This window comes from Ranitomeya variabilis, chromosome 4 (assembly GCF_051348905.1).
Source record: "Ranitomeya variabilis isolate aRanVar5 chromosome 4, aRanVar5.hap1, whole genome shotgun sequence".
NCBI classification, from domain to species: Eukaryota; Metazoa; Chordata; class Amphibia; order Anura; family Dendrobatidae; genus Ranitomeya; species Ranitomeya variabilis.
Window position 1 is genome coordinate 174,380,814 of NC_135235.1, and position 21,551 is coordinate 174,402,364.

Consider the following 21,551-nt stretch of genomic DNA (forward strand, 5'->3'; position numbering starts at 1 on the left):
ACACTACTAATGTTAGTAGTGTGTATGTGCAAAATTTGGGTGATATAGCTTGTAAAATAAAGGGTTAAATCGCAGAAAAAATTGGCGTGGGCTCTCCGCCAGAGTGGTAAAGCCAGTGACTGAGGGCAGATATTAATAGCCTAGAGAGGGTCCATGGTTATTGGCCCCCCCTGGCTAAAAACATCTGCCCCCAGCCAACCCAGAAAAGGCACAAATGGAAGATGCCCCTATTCTGGCACTTGGCCACTCTCTTCCCACTCCCGTGTAGCGGTGGGATATGGGGTAATGAAGGGTTAATGTCACCTTGCTATTGTAAGGTGACATTAAGCCAGATTAATAATGGAGAGGCGTCAATTATGACACCTATCCATTATTAATCCAATAGTACGAAATGGTTAATAAAACACACACACATTATTACAAAGTCCTTTAATGAAATAAAGACACATGTTGTTGTAATATTTTATTAGCCTCTTAATCCACCAGAAGACCATTGTCCTGAAACAAAGTTAATGATGAACTTTTCCAAGGCTCCAGTTCATGAGGACATCCAGCAGAGGGCGCCTCACCGCAACTCAAGGTAACTACAGATCACCCAGCTTTCCTTTCAGTACCCGGGGTTTACAGGCACGAGCGAGTGCATTAGCACAGCTCCTGGCTGTAAAATGATTTAACCCCTTCAGATGGATTTACATCGTGGGACATAACGACGGAAGGTATGGAATATTGTTGTTTGTTTTTTTAACTTTGTTTCAGGACGAGGGTCTTCTGGTGGATTAAGAGGCTAATAAAATATTACAACAACATGTGTCTTTATTTCATTAAAGGACTTTGTAATAATGTGTGTGTGTTTTATTAACCATTTCGTACTATTGGATTAATAATGGATAGGTGTCATAATTGACGCCTCTCCATTATTAATCTGGCTTAATGTCACCTTACAATAGCAAGGTGACATTAACCCTTCATTACCCCATATCCCACCGCTACACGGGAGTGGGAAGAGAGTGGCCAAGTGCCAGAATAGGCGGATCTTCCAGATGTGCCTTTTCTGGGGTGGCTGGGGGCAGATGTTTGTAGCCAGGGGGGGCCAATAACCATGGACCCTCTCTAGGCTATTAATATCTGCCCTCAGTCACTGGCTTTACCACTCTGGTGGAGAAAATTGCGTGGGAGCCCACGCCAATTTTTTCCGCCATTTAACCCTTTATTTTAGCAGCTACAGACCCCAAATTTTGCACATACACACTACTAACATTAGTAGTGTGGAATATGCAAAAAAAAAAGGGATATGAGATGGTTTACTGTATGTAAACCATGTCTCATATCCTGTCGGGTTTGGGAAGGAGAAATGAAAAGCCGGCAATTGAATTACCGGCTTTTCACATATCTCGCGCTGAATTAAATATAAATACAGTATATATATGTGTCTCAATGACATATATATATATATATATATATATATATATATATATATATATATATATATATATATACGCTTTAACGAACATTTGAGCCCAAAAATCCATTAGATGTCGGTTTTGCAAGCCTGCGAGAAAATATCGCAGTACGGATGCCATACGGATTACATACGGAGGATGCCATGCGCAAAATACGCTGACACACCCTGCCTACGGATGACATACGGATCACTATTTTGGGGACTTTTCTGCGTATTACGGCCGTAATAAACGGACCGTATTTTTATACGCTGAGTGTGAGGCCAGCCTAAAAGACCATTAATCTCAGCAGCACAGCGTCCTCTGTATAGAGGACATTAGAGTTGCCCAATTTCATAAATATTTCATTCCCACCTAACAGTTGTATATTTCTGCCTTTTTCCTCAAACAAAGCCCAAATTCTCCACATGTGAATTTCTTTGAATCATTACGAGATTGTATGAATTGATTTAAACTTGGGCATGAACTAAGTTTTCCAGTGGCAGGAGCTTAGAAGGCCAAGACACATCAATGTTCAGGGATGTCTAGAGCCTGCATATGGACATCAGAAACTGTGACCCTGCTCACACAGACTAACATTCCAGAGAACAAAAGCCTTTCCAACATTTGTCTGCCCCTTACAGCCAGCCCTTTTCCTAGATAACCAGGAATCCCATGACCTGTAAGATCATTGACCTTGCTTTTTAACAACTAGAAGAGTCCTAATGTACTTAACAGACATGTGAAAACTCAAATACTTAGTAATTCAGACACATAAATGCCTTTCCAAATTTTAGAATCTGTATAAATTTGTTTTATTTCAATATGAACTAATTTTAATTTAAAATATTTCATTATTAATAATAATAATTATTATTATTATTATTAGTTTTATTATTACTAACTATTAATAATATTTTAATTAATAATAATAATTAATATAGGGCTAACATATTCCGCAGCGCTTTACAGTTTGCACACATTATCATCACTGTCCCCGATGGGGATCTCAATCTAAATTACCTCTCAGTATGTCTTTGGAATGTGGGAGGAAACCAGAGGAAACCCACGCAAACACGGGGAGAACATACAAACTCCTTGTTGTTCTTGGTGAGATTTGAACCCCAGGACCCCAACGCTGCAAGGCTGCAGTGCTAACCACTGAGCCACCGTGCTGCCATTCAAGCAGATGTGTAAAGTTCAGAACTGTGTTCAATATATCATGCCCCCCATCATAGAAGAACAGAAACAGTGGTTGGGGGGCATATTAGTTTCACAATTGTATATTTTTATTCTGAGAAGTCACCTGAAATGGCAGTGACACTAAGTAAAATGAGAAAAGAAGGTATTTCTGGTCATTATAAAACTAGTGTATGGCTCCATCTCCAAATGTCAATGATCCTTGAGCTAGCGGAATGAGACTGGCTGTTATGAAATGACAAATCTACAGCAGAGACATGAGCAGATTCTGCTCTCTCTGCAGCAGCATGGAGGACATTATACAACAGTACTGGGAAATGTGGCTGGAAATCAGCGAGACAAAACACTAACTAGAAAGCATCAGCGTCTGTGTAGGTCTCTGACTGTGCACTGCCAGTCCATCTCATCTTTTAAGATGGATTCTAGGAGTATTTGAGAGCATAGTAATAGTTTAGAAGGTACAAGTGAGGGGTTGTTAAGAAGTGGCTCATGATTAGAGGAGTCATTTTAATTCAAAAATGTATAAAAAGTTTCATATATTCACATGTATTGTTTTTGTATGTAAAGTGTTTTGAGAGTTCCTATTTAAAACCTAAAAGGGCATGGACCAAACAAAGTAACTGGCTAAGCCACAAACCAATTCTAAATAAATAAGCCCATTTATTACTTCTTAGTTTCTATATCAACAATTCTATCAATAATACACCATTATTAATAACCATTACCAATCGTCCAGCTCCCATAATGCTCTTTTCCACTCTGTGGTATTACAGACAATCAGTGGTTGACCCATTTAAAAGGTTTCATAGAGTTCACCTACCTGTTTTATGCACTGCAGACGGTCATTAGTCTGCTGTATGTGCCTATCCATAGAGTTCATTATGACTACGTCCGCTCAGCTTCTACCTGAAAGCCATGAAAGATGCTCAAACCTACAAGAAAAAGACAAGTGGTCAATCATTTTTACTCATCGCAAACTGGTGCCACTTTATGTAAACATCATGCAAATAGCAGATATCCATTTAAAGGAGTCTGTTAGCACAAAATGACTGTGCAAACCAAGCATAGGCACTTGGTGCATGTTTGGCCTCGCTGAGCAATTTAATGCACCATCCCACTTACTTGTTAGCAGCCTTTTCCCACATACAAAAGTTCATTTTAATCCATAGAGCTTGGAATAATAACAATTTCCACAATTGGACGTGTTTAAATAAAATGTTCCTGTGCTGGTATAATCTTACAAATGTGCCCCTGCTGAGTACTGTGTAATGGCTGTGTCTGACCGTGCAGGAACATGGTCTGATCATACCACAGCTCCCAGTCAGGGGGGGGGGGGGGGAACCAAAAAACTATACTGACATTACAGCAGGGGATCGCAAAAGGTTCTTTCTTTGAAGTAAAATATTGTTTTAAAAAGTGCAGGGAAATGTTTTACCTGACAGAAAGAATCAGCTGTGATCCCCTGCTGTGAAGTCTGTATACTCTTTTTTTCTCTTCTCCCTGCCCTGGAGATGTGGTATGATCAGACCATGTTCCTGCATGGTCAGACACAGCCATTACACAGCACACAGCAGGAGCAGATTTATAAGATTATCTCAGCACAGGAACATTTTATTTATACACGTCCAATTGTGGAGATTATTATTATTATTCCAAGATGTATTGACTAAAATGAACTTGTGCTCATGGGAGAAAACCCTTAAGAGAGCTTAAAGAGAACCTGTGAGCATGATTGTGTGATGTAAATGAAAGGCATGTCACTAATAGCACTGGAATAGTGATTACAATGATACTTTTGGTGAAGAAATCCATTTTGTTGTTCTCCTTTAATCACCATTTGAGGTTTTCAGTGCACAGTGCACTCTGTCTTCTCCTTCCTGTGTGCGATTCCCCGACCCCTCCGCCTGTCTACGGTCTGTCAATCACCTGCCCCCTCTGTTAATAGCTCAGCAGTGACTTGTCATTTACAGTCCGGAGGCAGGCGGAGAAGAAAACTACTAATAAAAGAACCACAAAGCAGATTTCTTCACCATCAATGTAATCAGTATCATTGTGCCATTACAGTCATATCTTGACTGAACATTCCAAAATTGTGCTGCCAGGTTCTCTTAAAAATGGCCGTTTCTCACCAGTATAATGCCCTGTGTAAACAAGACATGCTTTGCTGATAAGATGGTGTTTTATGCGCACAGAATGATCAATCCATTGCTTGTCCTGTGCACGTAGCCTTGTGGTCACCTTGGCTTTATTGTGGCCAATCAGCAGTCACTTACTGATTGTGGTCGCCTCCATGTAAATGGGCTCTTGGCCTTGTAAAGTATAAGAAACGATTGACAGGCAATTTGACCAGTTATTACCCGTTTTATCATTATGGCAAAAATCCTTGTCCAATGTCTCCTTTCCTGTTCTGGATCTTAAGTTGATTATTTTAATGGTAGTCACTTAATCAAAAAATTATTTTTATATAATTATATATTTATCAAAATAATTAGTTAAAAAGGAAAAATAAAAATCATCTAATTTTTCTTTCTTTTTTGTTTAAAGTTTTCAGTACGTTTCCAGCTTTGGAAGGCTTGTATATATTATACATTTGGTTATAAGTAGGGAGAACCCTAAAATATTCTTTCTATTACATTGCTATCACAGTGCTCCATGCAAACTGGAGCAAGTTCAGAGAAGAGCGACCAGAATGGTGACCGGTCTGCAAACCATGTCCTATGAGCAACGGTTACAGGATTTGGGAATGTTTAGTTTGCAAAAAAAAGACAGAGGAGACTTAATAGCGGTCTACAAATATCTCAAGGGCTGTCACATTGTAGAAGGATAATCTTTATTCTCATTTGCACAAGGAAAGACGAGAAGCAATGGGATGAAACTGAATGGGAAGAGACACAGATTACCGTATTTTTCGGACTATAGGACGCCCCGGACTATAAGGCGCACCCAGGTTTTAGAGGTGGAAAATAGGGAAAAAAATATTTGAAGCAAAAAAAATGTGGTAAAGTATTTAATAACATAAATAACATACTATTATATGTGGTGTTATTATATATAATAGTACGTTATTATGTTGGAAGCTGCGGGACCAGTGTGGTGTCTGTAAAGTACTATATGAAGGCGCTGGAGGGTAAGTATAAGAATGGGGGCACAGGGCTTATAGTGAAAGCACCACTCCAGCACTGCAAAATAACACTGGAGTGCTGCTTTAAAATCCCATGGGAGAACTATAACTCCCAGCATGTCCTGCAGATCCTATGACATGCTGGGAGTTATAGTTCACCAAAGGAGTGGCAGAGTGCTTTATTGTGTTTTGTAAAGACTAACCTCTTAATTGTGGGAGCCAGCCTGTGGTGAGGTAAAAGCATCCCATGGCTGCACACAGAGACCTCTCTCTTGTTGCCTTTCCACAGCGCACGCGCAGGACATAAGAGGAAGCTGCAGATTCTAGGTGGGAGTCTGAAGGACCTATGATGATGTCAGAAGAGGGAGGGCTCTGAGCTGCCATGTGATGCTCCAGCTCGCCCACTTCTGACATCACACAGGTCCTCCTTGTGCACCACAGACAGCTCAGCGTCCAGCACAGGCAGGTATGCAGCGATCTCCTGGCCCCTGCTGCTGCTGCCTCCTCCCCCGGACACACAGATTCTCCCCAGAATCAGTGCTGGGGAAACTGTGTGTCGCTGATTAAGTGCAGTATTCATTTGCTGCTCCCCGCTCACTGCTCAGCTGATCGGTGGGCGGGGAGCTGCTAATGAATATTCACTGCACTTAATCAGCGGGGCCATGTGGTTTCCCCAGCAGCTGATTCCGGCAGCGGGGACATCCTGAAGTGGGATAACAGTGCGATCCCACTCGCTGCTGCCCCCCTCCCCACATGCTATATCCGTACTATAAGACGCACCCACACTTTCCTCCCAAATTTGGAGGAAAAAAAGTGCGTCTTATAGTCGGAAAAATACGGTAGATATTAGTAAAAACTTTTTGACAGTTCGTGTGGAGTGGAATGAGTGGCACAGGCTGCCACGAGAGGTGGTGAGTTCTCCTTCCATGAAAGTCTTCAAACAGAGGCTGGACAGACACCTGTCTGAGATGGTTTAGTGAATCCTGCTTTGAGCTGGGGGTCGGACCAGATGATCCAGGAGGTCCCTTCCAACTCTATCATTGTATGATTCTATGATAAGACTATATTCAAAATCTATTTCCCTCTCTGGAGTGAATCCTATTCCAAAGTGGGGAATGCAATAATATATCTTCCAACAAGTTACCATTTGATTATTCTTGACATTTAGGAATGGTGTAAATAATATGTCATCACTGTCTACCATGAATAAGGCTTCAGGCCTCACACTGGCAGGATATGAGGTGCGTCTACAAACTGAAATCAGCACAGCTCTACAATAAACCCGAGAAAGCATTTGTGAAGGGTTCTATCTACTTCTAGTATAAAGTAGCAGATTACTATAACCTCCTGAGGTGAGGCTATGTCAGTATGGTGTCATCAACAAACATTAGCATGTGCTGCAGATATTAAAGGGAAAATCTTCTAGGTGAACACAAATCTGTAAGAAACTGTGATCTTATTAGCAGAATTCCTTACATGATGAAATTGGGCAGGTAGCAAAGTAATCATTAATATATGTCAGGCCAACATATTCTGCGGCACTTTACAATTCACAGTGCACAAAGAACAGACATTACAGACTAACACATAATTAAATAGCTCAACACGTGGAGTGAGGGCCCTGCTCACAGGGTGACACAGGAGTAAGGAGTGCTTGTGTAGTATGATCCAGCCATCTTTTAGCATAAGGATATTCATGTAAAGCTGTATGAGGTGGTACCATCCAGTATCTGGTATAAAAAGATATGGAGTGCTATAGAATGCATGGAGTGCGTAGATGAAAGAATAACAGATTAAATAACGTAGGAAGGCAGAAACTAAGAGAATTTACATTTGTAATGTGATGTAATTGGCCAACGTAAAAAGATATGTTTTCAGGGCACGTTTACAACTTTAGACATTGGGAATTAACCATACTATTTGGGGTAGGACTGGTAGGTTTGGATTTTGGGTAATGTTAGTTTTAGATCATGTCAGAACCGACAGCACAGGTAGGATGTGAGACAGAGATGAAGGAGGAGGCGTAGGGAGGTGCAGCTCTCCAGAGAGTGTTGTAGGGGAGTGTGATAAATTTATATTGTATGCTACAACACAGGGGTGGGCAATTCATTTTCCCGAAAGGCCACATGCAAGACTGATTGTTGCGGAGGCCGATCCAATAGGCTGAAATAAATTCTGCTCAATAATATGAACATATTAATTATATTTATTTTATATTAATTTTAATTCTATCACTTAATATTTATCAGAATGAAAAGTATGCTGACATCCAACTGTATATAGTATGAGACCCCACACCTCCCCTAAATACATAGCCACTCTATACACAGAATGAGCCCCACATAGCCTCTCTATTTACAATATAAGTCCCTTACACATAGTGTGAGCACTCACATAGCCTCTCTATATAGTTTGTGACCCCACATATCCCCTATATACAGTATGAGCCCCCATATACAGTTATGATCTCCCACATAACCTCTACCGTATATACAGTGTGAGCTCTCACATGCCTCCCCACAAACAGTAGGAGCCCCCACATAACCCCTGTATTCAATGTGAAGTTGTACATAGCCTGCTATATGCAATATGAACCACCACTAGACACTTATATACTGTATGAGCCACCACATAGCCCCTATCTACAGTTTCGTCACCAAATAGCCTCCTCTATACAGTATGAATCCCCACATAGCCTCTCCATATACAATGAATAATACAAAAACAACACATACTCACCTCGCTTCCATTTCCACGGTGCTCTGACTCAAGATGTAATGACGTCATTGTTCCTGTTGTCTCAGTCGCACATGCTGATTGGTGGAAGAAGGAGCAGAAGGCCTCTTCCTCCAACAGTGTACTCGCTACTGTCTGCATCCTGAGGAAGAGGATAGTGATGACATCGGGAAGCGGATGATGGCATGACACGGCCCATGGGCCGCTGTTTCCAGCCCTACAGCTGTCTCAGTGTGGACTGGAACAGCTACAGGGCTGGATATGGACCATGGGCCGCACTTTGCTCAGCTTTCCTGTAACCGATGAGCAGCCAGTGCTATGGCTGGCACTGGGAGAAGGCCTGTGTAGCAGCTGGACAAAAATAAGAGGCTGACTGTTCTATTCGGTACAGATTACATAGGGAAGAGATTAGTGATGGATTGACCTATTAATAGTTGCAGTAGTCAAAAGAAGAATGACTCACTGGGGAAGTTAGCTTTTTTTTGGCTTAAATGGTAAGGAAAAGGTAAATTTTGGAGATGTCTGAGTAGCAGGTGACAAGAGACTGTGAGTGATTGGGCATGCTTCCCGGAAGTTATGGTAGGGCCACATACAAACATTGAAATATCAAGTTTAGATAGGTTAGTAGAGGGAGAAAACACAAGAAGCTTTATAATGCATCAGTCTTCAGTAAATACAGTTGCTGCCCTTTAAAGTCTATGGAAAGTGGAGGAGTATGTAGGGAGAAGATAGGAGCAGACACGTATGCGGCAGCAAGTTCACCTCCCATAACAGGTAACACTTTCTGGCCAATAGATTGCAGCAAGCTGAGTAGGGGTTGGTAAGTAAGAGTGCAAAAAGCTGCACACAGATCCAGTAGAATTACAGAGATTAGTTGCCGTTTGATACAGGCTGCTCTATTTATGCTTAGATTTTTACAAGCAGAAGCATTCCCATAAGCAGCTGATATGGAAGCCCTATAAATACATAACAAGAATAAAGGGCATCATTTGGATTTGCGGAACACAGCAAATACAGGATGTAATAAAACTAGCACAGAGAAAAATGAACAATCAAAACGAGTGTTATTAATGCTGATCTTTCTATGTTCTTCCAACATAATATATTGTTGCATATAGAACCTCCTTACATACATACTGCACCCCATGTAATGTATCGGGAGGCTAGTGGGATTAGCCTCAGATGATGCAGTGCAGTTGGCCACTTTCCGTACTGAACTGAGGACATTATTACACACTGCCCCTGTGTTACAGCACCAGGATCATATTACTTCCCAGGGGCCCGGGAAAGACAGACACTACATTTGCATTGAAAAGCTGCAGCAATTACACTTCGGTTTTGTGCAAGTATACATGTACACCCAGAAAGAACGGCATGAAAGTTGCTCATTATTCTAGCATTCTATTAATGCATTCTGACTAGAATTATACTAGTAATTACAGACATGTGTTGCACTAAGGCTGGGCTATCTAAGTAAGGAGCCTTGGTTTATAGGCTCTAATTTTAATAGTCAATCGTTCTAAGTAAATTGATCAGTAAAATTCAAGGTAAAACATTTTAGAATTGTATTTCGCTAAAGCACAACTCTCTTAACTCCAAGAGAATGAGTCCAAGGATGGTAAAAGTCTGCGCTTACCGTTATCATATCTTACTGGTAAAAAAGTTGGCACATTCAATGTGACTCTGCGGTAAAGTTATTTGAACTGTCTATGTGAAAAACCACAAGCACTGATGAAGCTATTAACAAGCTGTAAGGTACAATGTCCTCTGCTCACCAGTAGATGTCCCCATTACCTACCAAAGCGGAATCCTTCCTGCCCAGACAGCAGCTCTGTGTTCCTTTAAGCCTTTACAAGTCCCTACAAATCCTCTGCTGCTGCTTCCTAACAGGGAGCACTAAAGCTGACACTGTCTGTCTGACCTTGTGGTTATTGATTAACTATCTCCCATTCCCTGCCATCTTTCACACCTCCAGGGCTTGCAAACAGAGAGCTTAGGAACAGCAGTCAAACACACTGACAGGCACTCAGGAAAAAAACTGTTCTTAAACCATGAAGAAATAAGGAGACATAAAAGGAAGGGGAGGGAAGGTGCAGTTTAGGAGGAAGCAGTGGGGGGAGGAATAACAGAACAGATTAGAAAATTAAGGACGAGGAGGCAGAGGGAATTTGTTATATTAGCAATAAGGAATGAGTGATGCGTTATCAAAAAAAGAATAAATCGAGTAGACAGAAAGAGCAAATGTCACAGAAGTGGTATACTGGATGCCCAATTAGAATAAAAAGAGCTTAGGTGAAAACCACCGGAAAACAAATATTACAGAAGACAAGGGAAACAATGCACAAACCAAAAAGGACCAATGAAGACATGATGAGCTAGATTAGACGAGGGTAAGTACAATCTCTACCTATAATGTCCGCCCCCTTCTCTAGCGCTCCCGTCTCTTCTTCAGATTTCCATTATATTTTATACTAGAAGATAAAGAGATGTCTATTTCTGCAAATATGAGGAGTGTTAGAGGGGCTTGTGTCCTAGGGAAGAGCATGATCTACCAGAGCTCCTGTTTGGCATACAAAGAGTTCATTTTGGGTTGCACCTTTCAGAAATCACACACAGGAGGGCCGACAGCTTGTGCGAGTCTCCTGCGCTCTTCCTTTGGGAGGAATATCAGTGAAGCACAGAAATTGGTTCATCACCATGCACATCTGTAGCGGTGGTTAAAGGGAAGTAGAAAGGCTGTGTGGCCAATACACAATCAGTGGGCTTGGGGAATATACGACAATATGATGTACTGTATCAGTATATAACCTGGAGGAAAAATACGCACATATATACATAGCATTAAAACAAACAAGACCTCATCATTTCAGAGACATATGGAACAATGCGGAGAATATAAACAATCAGCCCAGAATAGCTACTAACATTCATTCATTTCAGTAAAAGGATAATCCAGAAGGTTTGGGTCACAGACAGCGCTTCGTAAATATTGCATCGGCTTTCCGCTGCATCATTAGAAACCGATTGCTAACGGCTTGACTATGGTTGATGGATACAGAATTTTGCAGAAAATACATAGCCCTTCTAATCAAAGTGAGAAAAGAACACAAAAATAATAAATCAGATCATAAGTCAGATCTTCTTGAACATGATGTGTAAACCCATACTAACAAAATCAGGTCTACTTTCATGCTTATTGAGCACCTTTATTAGTTGCTAGTTGCTACGGACTAAGGGACCACTGTACCTCTGGTCTCTGCGTAAGGCCCATGGTAAGAGGGGCAGTAAACCTCATGTGTCGTTAACGCCAATCTGTTCCCTTCTAGGAGTGTAAACTAGCAGCAGCGCTCTGTATAATCTGCACATGTACAAGTTTGTCCTTTGCAGGTATCGTATCACAGCCTAGCTTAACTAATATTAATATTATTACTGTCATATTGTGCGTGGCTGAATTCTCCTCCAGCGCTGCCTGAAGTTCCCCTCCTGCTCTTCTCAGATCTAGCCCTCCCACCCAATATGCCCCCACTTTTCTCTCCTCCCCAGATGCAGGCAGATGAACAAACATATACACTGAGTCCCTCAGCAAAGTTATCTGATCTATCAGTTTATTAAAAATAGCCTGCAGGCAAATGCTAATCCTCCAACGGCAACTAAATGATCCATACCAAAAAGCTCGCAGAGGACGCACAAGCAGCCATTCTAACTCTGGCCTTGACCACACAAATGTAAGGCTGCTCCTGGAAAGAGGTGAACCACAATTCTTCCACCATCTTCACAAGTCCCTTCAATAACACAGGCTAGTTAACGCTTTCCTGTCAAAGTAGGATTTTGTTTTCCAGTTCTGTGGGATCTTCCTTAACCATAGACAACAATTCAATGTGCCCAGATTCCATCAGTGAAAGCATCCTGTAGGTCTGCAGTTACCTGCTCCCTTGTGTGTGACACATTAGGCTGTATTGGCAGTAGGGAACCCGTTGAGATGTAATAAAGAGAACCGCCAAGATGCAAGTCACGCATGTCCCCCTCCCGTTTCAATTTATGCCTGAAAGTTCCTCCTTGCAAATCTATCTGGAACAATTCAATTGTATATATTTGTTTGGTTAGATTGGAGCTCAGACCTCAATATCCAGCAAAATAGAAGACGAAGAAGGAATGACCCATGATTCAGACCACAGCTAAGACCTCTAATATAGTATGAAGAATTGCAAATCACTTCTGAGCAGCAGACTTGGAGGGGGCAACAGTAAGAGAACATAGGAGGGGGATTAAATCTGGTATGAGTAACAAAGAGTGGAATAATGGACAGATGGAAGCAATAGTATCCAGTGAGAGAGGACACAAACAGGGCAAAGGAAGAGAAGAATATTCGGGAAAAAATAATTACAAGGTGGAGTACAAATAAGTAAAGCTATTCAAGAAAATAATTTTTATACACACCAAGGCATGTTCTAACTGCACCCATCTGATCTGACAATATTGCTCTATGGCTGTGTTCACACAATGCATTCATCATGCAGGGTTCTTTTTTTTTTATTTATTTATTTATTTAATTTTTTTTTTTTTTTGGGGGGGGGGTGTTACCATTCTCTGAAAACGTGATAAAAACATGGTAATTTTACTGCATTTTTGACAGTTGATACAAAAAATGAATCAGGTATGCATCATGTAAACATGGCCTCTTTCAGGAAAACATTTGTCCGCCAATTTTAAAAAGAAGGCATCATGTAAACATGACTCCGTTGAGGAAAACATCTTTTCCACCATTTTTCAACCAATATAAAAAAGTAAACCAAATAATGTTCATCAAAGTTTTGGATCAGATTTTCATCTGTTTGGCTAGTGTGTGAAACGGTCCACAAAAATACAGACGAACAGACGTCTGAATGAGGCCTAAGAACGGCCCGAGGTTTACTATAGCAGTGTATTTGTATACAAGCAGCTTTAGGAGAATAGGCAGTTGCATATTAATTACAGAGTTAATTAATTAGGTACTATCGTGTAATCATGTTGTAATTCATTGGTTTACTCTCAAGTGTGTGAAGCAGTACTCCAAGATGAAAGCAAAGTAACGAGTCATATTTCTACCAATTAACAGGTGTAGTTTTTGAAGAAAAGAAACACCAGGGGTCTCCTTACACCCAGCAAGTAAGCAACTTTATTTTCTACAGAGCAGATGAGTCTGTTCCAGTACTTATGCCACTTCACAAAGTAGTGGATTTTGTTTAAAAAAAGGCACAAGACGCTATAAAGAAATGCAGAAGAAAACTATAGCAAACAGGTCACAGGATGGAGAGCTAACAGAAGAAACTTAGAAGAGGCTGCAACACTAAAAACAGTTCATTCAAAACAGTGGCGGATTCATTGACTGCTTGGCCATATAAAGGGCATGATCACACATTATGTACTTGTTGTGTAGTACCATGGGTAAATTGAAATTTGGTGTGGATTTGAAAATCTGCAGCAAGCACAATCCAATTTCCACAATTTATCATAGATTTCACACTTTCAGATCTGAAAGGTTATATCTGCAGTAAATCCCAAACTAAAAACACACCAAAATAAGAGTTTGATACATTGCGTCGGAGAACTCGGGAACAGAGCATGCAGCTGCATAGAAATACATGCAGCAGTACGCTCCAGTCCCGAGTGCTGGCGGCAGTGCCGGGATTTGATGTGAGAGACTCTCGCGAGTTTCTGGCATTTAACTCGCAAGTGTGACCCTGGCCTTAGGGCTCATTCCCACTTGCGATTAAATTGGAGAAATGCAATCAGATAGGATTGCATTCGGACCAATGTTATTCTATCATTGTGTGATCATCTGGGGGATTTTTCCAGCTCAGATCTGACCACGATCGGACTGTAAAAAACTCACAGCATGCTGCAATTGTAATTTGAAATTGGATCGCATTCCGCAATAGAAGTCAATGGGTGCGAGAAAAAAATGACACAGCAATAGGACTATGCGAGTGCTGTCCTATTTTTACACACTGATCTCCTTGGAAAAGCCGGCATTTCATATGCAGCGTACAGTAAAATAACAGAGTGACAGGTTAGAAGATGCCAGTGACACACACACATACAGTACAGACCAAAAGTTTGGACACACCTTCTCATTAAAAGATTTTTCTGTATTTTCATGACTATGAAAATTGTACATTCACACTGAAGGCATCAAAACTATGAATTAACACATGTGGAATTATATACTTAACAAAAAAGTGTGAAACAACTGAAAATAAGTCTTATATTCTAGGTTCTTCAAAGTAGCCACCTTTTGCTTTGATGACTGCTTTGCACACTCTTGGCATTCTCTTGATGAGCTTCAAGAGGTAGTCACCGGAAATGGTCTTCCAACAATCTTGAAGGAGTTCCCAGAGATGCTTAGCACTTGTTGGCCCTTTTGCCTTCACTCTGCGGTCCAGCTCACCCCAAACCATCTCGATTGGGTTCAGGTCTGGTGACTGTGGAGGCCAGGTCATCTAGCATAGCACCCCATCACTCTCCTTCTTGGTCAAATAGTCCTTACACAGCCTGGAGGTGTGTTTGGGGTCATTGTCCTGTTGAAAAATAAATGATGGTCCAACTAAGCGCAAACCGGATGGAATAACATGCCGCTGCAAGATGCTGTGGCAGCCATGCTGGTTTAGTATGCCTTCAATTTTGAATACATCCCCAACAGTGTCACCAGCAAAGCACCCCCACACCATCACACCTCCTCCTCCATGCTTCACGGTGGGAACCAGGCATGTACAGTCCATCCGTTCACCTTTTCTGCGTCGCACAAAGACACGGTGGTTGGAACCAAAGATCTCAAATTTGGACTCATCAAAGCAAAGCACAGATTTCCACTGGTCTAATGTCCATTTCTTGTGTTCTTTAGCCCAAACAAGTCTCTTCTGCTTGTTGCCTGTCCTTAGCAGTGGTTTCCTAGCAGCTATTTTACCATGAAGGTCTGCTGCACAAAGCCTCCTCTTAACAGATGTTGTAGAGATGTGTCTGCTGCTAGGACTCTGTGTGGCATTGACCTGGTCTCTAATCTGAGCTGCTGTTAACTTGCAATTTCTGAGGCTGGTGACTCGGATAAACTTATCCTCAGAAGCAGAGGTGACTCTTGGTCTTCCTTTCCTGGGGCGGTCCTCATGTGAGCCAGTTTCTTTGTAGCGCTTGATGGTTTGTGCCACTGCACTTGGGGACACTTTCAAAATTTTCCCAATTTTTCGGACTGACTGACCTTCATTTCTTAAAGTAATGATGGCCACTCGTTTTTCTTTACTTAGTTGCTTTTTTCTTGCCATAATACAAATTCTAACAGTTTATTCAGTAGGACCATCAGCTGTGTATCCACCAGACTTCTGCACAACACAACTGATGGTCCCAACCCCATTTATAAGGCAAGAAATCCCACTTATTAAACCTGACAGGGTACACCTGTGAAGTGTAAACCATTTCGGGTGACTACCTCTTGAAGCTCATCAAGAGAATGCCAAGAGTGTGCAAAGCAGTCACCAAAGCAAAAGGTGGCTACTTTGAAGAACCTAGAATATAAGACATAATTTCAGTTGTTTCACACTTTTTTGTTAAGTATATAATTCCACATGTGTTAATTAATAGTTTTGGTGCCTTCAGTGTGAATTTACAATTTTCATAGTCATGAAAATACAGAAAAATCTTTAAATGAGAAGGTGTGTCCAAACTTTTGGTCTGTATTGTGAATATATATATATTATATATATATACATACACACACAGTCATGGCCAAAAGTATTCACACCCCTGAAATTCTGTCAGATAATACTCAGTTTCTTCCTGAAAATGATTGCAAACACAAATTCTTTGGTATTATTATCTTTATTTAATTTGTCTTAAATGAAAAAACACAAAAGAGAATGAAGCAAAAAGCAAAACATTGATCATTTAACACAAAACTTCAAAAATGGGCCAGACAAAAGTATTGGCACCCTCAGCCTAATACTTGGTTGCACAACCTTTAGCCAAAATAACTGCTACCAACCGCTTCCGGTAACCATCAATGAGTTTCTTACAATGCTCTGCTGGAATTTTAGACCATTCTTCTTTGGCAAACTGCTCCAGGTTTTTGATATTTGAAGGGAGCCTTCTCCAAACTGCCATTTTTAGATCTCTCCACAGGTGTTCTATGGGATTCAGGTCTGGACTCATTGCTAGCCACCTTAGCAGTCTCCTGTGGTGTCTCTCAAACCATTTTCTAGTGCTTTTTGAAGTGTGTTTTGGGTCATTGTCCTGCTGGAAGACCCATGACCTCTGAGGGAGACCAAGCTTTCTCACACTGGGCCCTACATTATGCTGAAAAATTTGTTGGTAGTCTTCAGACTTCATAATGCCATGCACACGGTCAAGCAGTCCAGTGCCAGGGGCAGCAAAGCAACCTCAAAACATCAGGGAACCTCCGCCATGTTTGACTGTAGGGACAGTGTTCTTTTCTTTGAATGCCTCTTTTTTTCTCCTGTAAACTCTATGTTGATGCCTTTGCCCAAAAAGCTCTACTTTTGTCTCAACTGACCAGAGAACATTCTTCCAAAATGTTTTAGGCTTTTTCAGGTAAGTTTTGGCAAACTCCAGCCTGGCTTTTTTATTTTCTTGGTGTAAGAAGTGGGGTCTTCCTGGATCTCCTACCACACAGTCCTTGTCATTCAGATGCCGATGGATAGTACGGGCTGACACTATTGCACCCTCGGACTGCAGGGCAGCCTGAACTTGTTTGGATGTTAGTCGAGGTTCTTTATCCAACATCCGCACAATCTTGCGTTGAAATCTCTTGTCAATTTTTCTTTTCCGTCCACATCTAGGGAGGTTAGCCACAGTGCCATGGGCTTTAAACTTCTTGATGACACTGCGCACGATAGACACAGGAACATTCAGGTCTTTGGAGATGGACTTGTAGCCTTGAGATTGCTCATGCTTCCTCACAATTTGGTTTCTCAGGTCCTCAGACAGTTCTTTGGCCTTCTTTCTTTTCTCCATGCTCAATGTGGTACACACTAGGACACAGGACAGAGGTTGAGTCAACTTTAATCCATGTCAACTGTCTGCAAGTGTGATTTAGTTATTGCCAACACCTGTTAGGTGCCACAGGTAAGTTACAGGTGCTGTTAATTACACAAATTAGAGAAGCATCACATGATTTTTCAAACAGTGACAATACTTTTGTCCACCCCCTTTTTTATGTTTGGTGTGGAATTATATCCAATTTGGCTTTAGGACAATTCTTTTTGTGTTTTTTCATTTAAGACAAATTAAAATGAAGATAATAATACCACAGAATTTGTGTTTGCAATCATTTTCAGGAAGAAACTGAGTATTATCTGACAGAATTGCAGGGGTGTGAATACTTTTGGCCATGACTGTATATATACGTACACACACACACATACACACCTATACTATGTGTATATATCTATTCTATTCTAACCTATTCTATTCTATATTGTACGCGGCAGATCATTTGCCGGCTTTTAATCTATATCTATATATATATATATATATATATATATATATATATATATATATATATATATATATATATATATATATATCTATCTATATATATATATTTTGAAGATTATTGGGTATTAAAACGATGTTTACAGTTGTGTTTTACAATGCGATTTTAACATGAGCTTTTACATAGAAAGAACTGCTGTATGTGAAATCTCATGTTAAAATTGCATTGCATACGGATGCCATACGGATGTCACATGGTTACTAGATGTGAAGAAATCGCATCCTCGCATTGCAAATGGATTACATACGGATCACTGTTCGGGAACATTTGTGCGATTCTTCTCCGTCAAAATCGGACCGATTTTTTATACGGCAAGTGTGACTCCAGCCTTATCAAAACTATAGCAAGCAGCCCAGTAAGTGACACATTGCTCTCTGTCTGGTCATTATGCTGCTCTCAGATTAGGTGCCAAAAACTTGGTGACAAATTCCCTTTAATGGTGAACAGCTTGTGACTGATGCAGAGAAGCAAGGAGGAAACCATGGAGAGAATTAGAGGGGCAGGGGACCTATTAGATATAAGTGGCCTACTACCTTTTTCTTTACTTTGGCTGGTCATTGAAAACCCCTTAAGATTTTATTTTTAAATACACATGTGACATTTCCCTGACTGGTTCAAGCTCACATCTGGCTGCAGCATTTGTTCCTTCACAATAAGCATTCAAAATATAGAAGTTTTTAAAAACAAAATCTAAGTGCAGAACTCTTCTCTGGAGTCTCAATGTAAGGCCCATTTCCACTGGTAGATAGCCTGTCGTTTCATAACAGTAACGACCCATAGCTCACAATAATTTTGTCATGGAATCAGGGACTGAACGATGTGTCCATAAACGCTCGTTCATCGTGCATGACCGTTTATGAGACTGAAAAAAATCTTGTTCATGTTTTAAAGGGAGTCTGTTACCCCTTTTTTTCGACATGAGCTAAAAAATCATTCAATTTAGCGTGAGCTCTGCATTTCCACAGTACCTTTCATTTCCCCTGATTCCTCACCTTTGCTGAGAAAATACCGGCGTCCTATGTAAATTACCCCAGTCCGGTCCGATGGGCGGGGCCTATTTGCCGTCTCTCCCCACCTCCTGCTTGCTCTACGCATTTATTTTTCTTCTTTACTGCATTGGCCTTGTTTTCCTGCACCTGTGCGTTGAAATGTCCTCTTGCGCGTGCGCAGTATGTTTTGCCCAACAGTGGGCAAAGCATAAAACTCATTATTGCACATGGGCCGGCATTTTCCATGACGTTCTGTGCCCCGGAAGTCTTTCCATGCAAAGTCCAGGAACACAGAGCATAGGGTAAAAAGCCGGCACATGCGCAATAATGATTTTATGCTTTGCCCACAGTTGGTCAAAGCATACTGCGCAGGCGCTAGAGGCAAATTCAATGCGCACGAGCAGAAACTGTGCTATTCACAGATCTCGTTACGTCCAGCACACCGAGGAGGGGGGGGGGGGAGAGACGGCGAATAGGCCCGGGGTAATTTACATAGGACGCCAGAGAGATTGCAGAGGTATTTTCTCAGCAAAGGTGGGGAGTCAGAGGATATGAGAGGTACTGCGGTAATGCAGAGCTCACGCTAAATTGAACAATATTTTTATCTCATATCGAAAAATAGGGGTGACAGACTCCCTTTAATGGCTGTGAAATGTATATGAAGATTGCTTGCTCGTACAACGATTAGGCCGGCAAAAAGGAGGATGGGAACGATTGATATTCAACCATTTCATTCATGATTCTCATCCTGTAGAAACATTTCTCTGCCATTGTTTGCTCATCTTGAGTTACGATCGCATCAGTCTTCATCTAAACAATTATCTGCTTGTGTAAAATAAAACGGGTTCAATTATAAGAGTCATTCTTACCAATGTGATCAAAACTACATCTAAAATGTGTTTAAAGGGAATCTGTTTGCAGGAGTCTGCACAGTAACATACAGACAGTATCAGGTTGGCGCCATTATACTGATTACAATGATACCTAGTGATGAAATCCGTCTTGGGGTTGTTGTTTAATTTTTATTTTCAGTTTTGAGTTAATGATATGCTCATGCTTCAGGCAGCCTGTGGGGGGTCTTCAAGTGGTGCTCTGATTAGGTATTCATGTGTTTGGCTTCTGACAGGTCAATGATCACTCACTGACTTGCTCCCTAGTTTACACAATGAATATTTTATATATACATATTGAAAAAAAAACCTTCTACAGCCAGGAGCCTGTGGTGGCAACTGCGCTGCAGCATAATCACATATGCACTGTCATGATCCAGGCTGGGTTTTGGTTTTGTCTTTCCTTTCCTGGTCCGATCATGTCAGGGGTTAACTTTCCCTGCCTCGTTTCCGTGTCCGGTCTCCTATATCTTGGTGCTGCAACCTGTGTGCAGTGCCAGTTATATTGCTTGCCTTCGGCGTGCTAGCTGGCTCTGGCGAGTTCCTGATCTGTCCTGCTGCGTTTATCTGACTCGACCTGTGTCTGTTCACCTTCCACCTTCCTGTCTCTGCTCGTTTATCCCCTGTGTTTGGATTCCCCGGTATTGCCTTTAGCTTGGCTCTGACCTGATTCTGTCTCTCCCTTCTGGTATATCTGTGCCAGACCGGTACTAACCTTTTGTTTCCGTCTGATTCTTCTCCGTGGTTCCCCTTTGATACTGCGTTATCTTCTGGTATTGACTCGGATCTCTGACTACTCCGCTGCCACCTAGTGGTAGCCCCGCTGTATTACTGTGAGTCTGCTTCATAGCAGGATATTCAGCTCACTCTCCACTCTGTTGCCATCTAGTGGAGTTTGTATTACTCTGCATTAACCCTCAGTACTACAGCATGACATCCACTGTCTATATACTGACTATGTATGAGGTTATTCTGATATGCCAAAAAAAAAATCCATTTGAAAATGGCACCTGCGCAGTAGCCAAGATGGCGCCGCCAGCTCCTGCCCTGCACAGTAGCAGCTATCGGATCACCTCTAGATACACTGATAGCTGGTACTGCGCAGGCGTGGAAGGTGCCTACTGAAGGTTTTTTTTCCCAACATGTATATAGAATATTCATTTTGTAAACTAAGGGGCAGGTCATTGAGGGATCAGTGACCTGTCAGAAGCCATACTGGTGAATACCTAATCAGAGCACCAACCACATGAAGTACCCCCTCCCCACAGGTCGCCCTGGAGCACAAGCATATCATTGACTCAAAACTGAAAATAAAGATGAAACAACAACCCCAAGACAGATTTCATCACCAGGTATCATTGTAATCAGTACAACAGCACCAACCGGACAGTGTCTGTAGGTTACTGTGCACAGTCCCTTTAACACACCATTGCAGTCATTGGCTGCTTGGTTTTTACAAGTGAACCATTTTCCATGTACTAATTGTAGAGACAATTCATGGTAAAGCCGTGTGTGGTTCTAGATGTGTGGTCAATAAAACATATCACATAAATGAACTCTTAATTGGATTGGAAGTGAAAGGTTATAGGTTAGACGGGTACAGGAGTGGTATACACATGAGGTAACTGTCAGCCT

General features: G+C 41.4%; 1 protein-coding gene and 1 long non-coding RNA gene across 8 annotated transcripts in view; one reads left to right on the forward strand and one right to left on the reverse strand.

Moving 5' to 3' along the window:
• The window catches only part of ZMIZ1 (zinc finger MIZ-type containing 1), a 626,177-nt gene that overhangs the window by 164,838 nt on the left and 439,788 nt on the right, over positions 1-21,551 (reverse strand). For all 7 annotated transcript variants that reach the window (XM_077259396.1, XM_077259401.1, XM_077259397.1 and 4 more), the window contains one exon: positions 3,460-3,571. In XM_077259396.1, the coding sequence (XP_077115511.1) occupies positions 3,460-3,519 (60 nt within the window). In that variant the 5' untranslated portion in view covers positions 3,520-3,571. The remainder of the gene's footprint in view (positions 1-3,459; positions 3,572-21,551) is intronic.
• The window catches only part of LOC143768567 (uncharacterized), a 49,113-nt gene continuing 38,116 nt past the window's right edge, over positions 10,555-21,551 (forward strand). The window contains exons 1-2 of the long non-coding RNA XR_013213947.1: positions 10,555-10,886; positions 13,592-13,641. This is a non-coding gene — a long non-coding RNA (uncharacterized LOC143768567). The remainder of the gene's footprint in view (positions 10,887-13,591; positions 13,642-21,551) is intronic.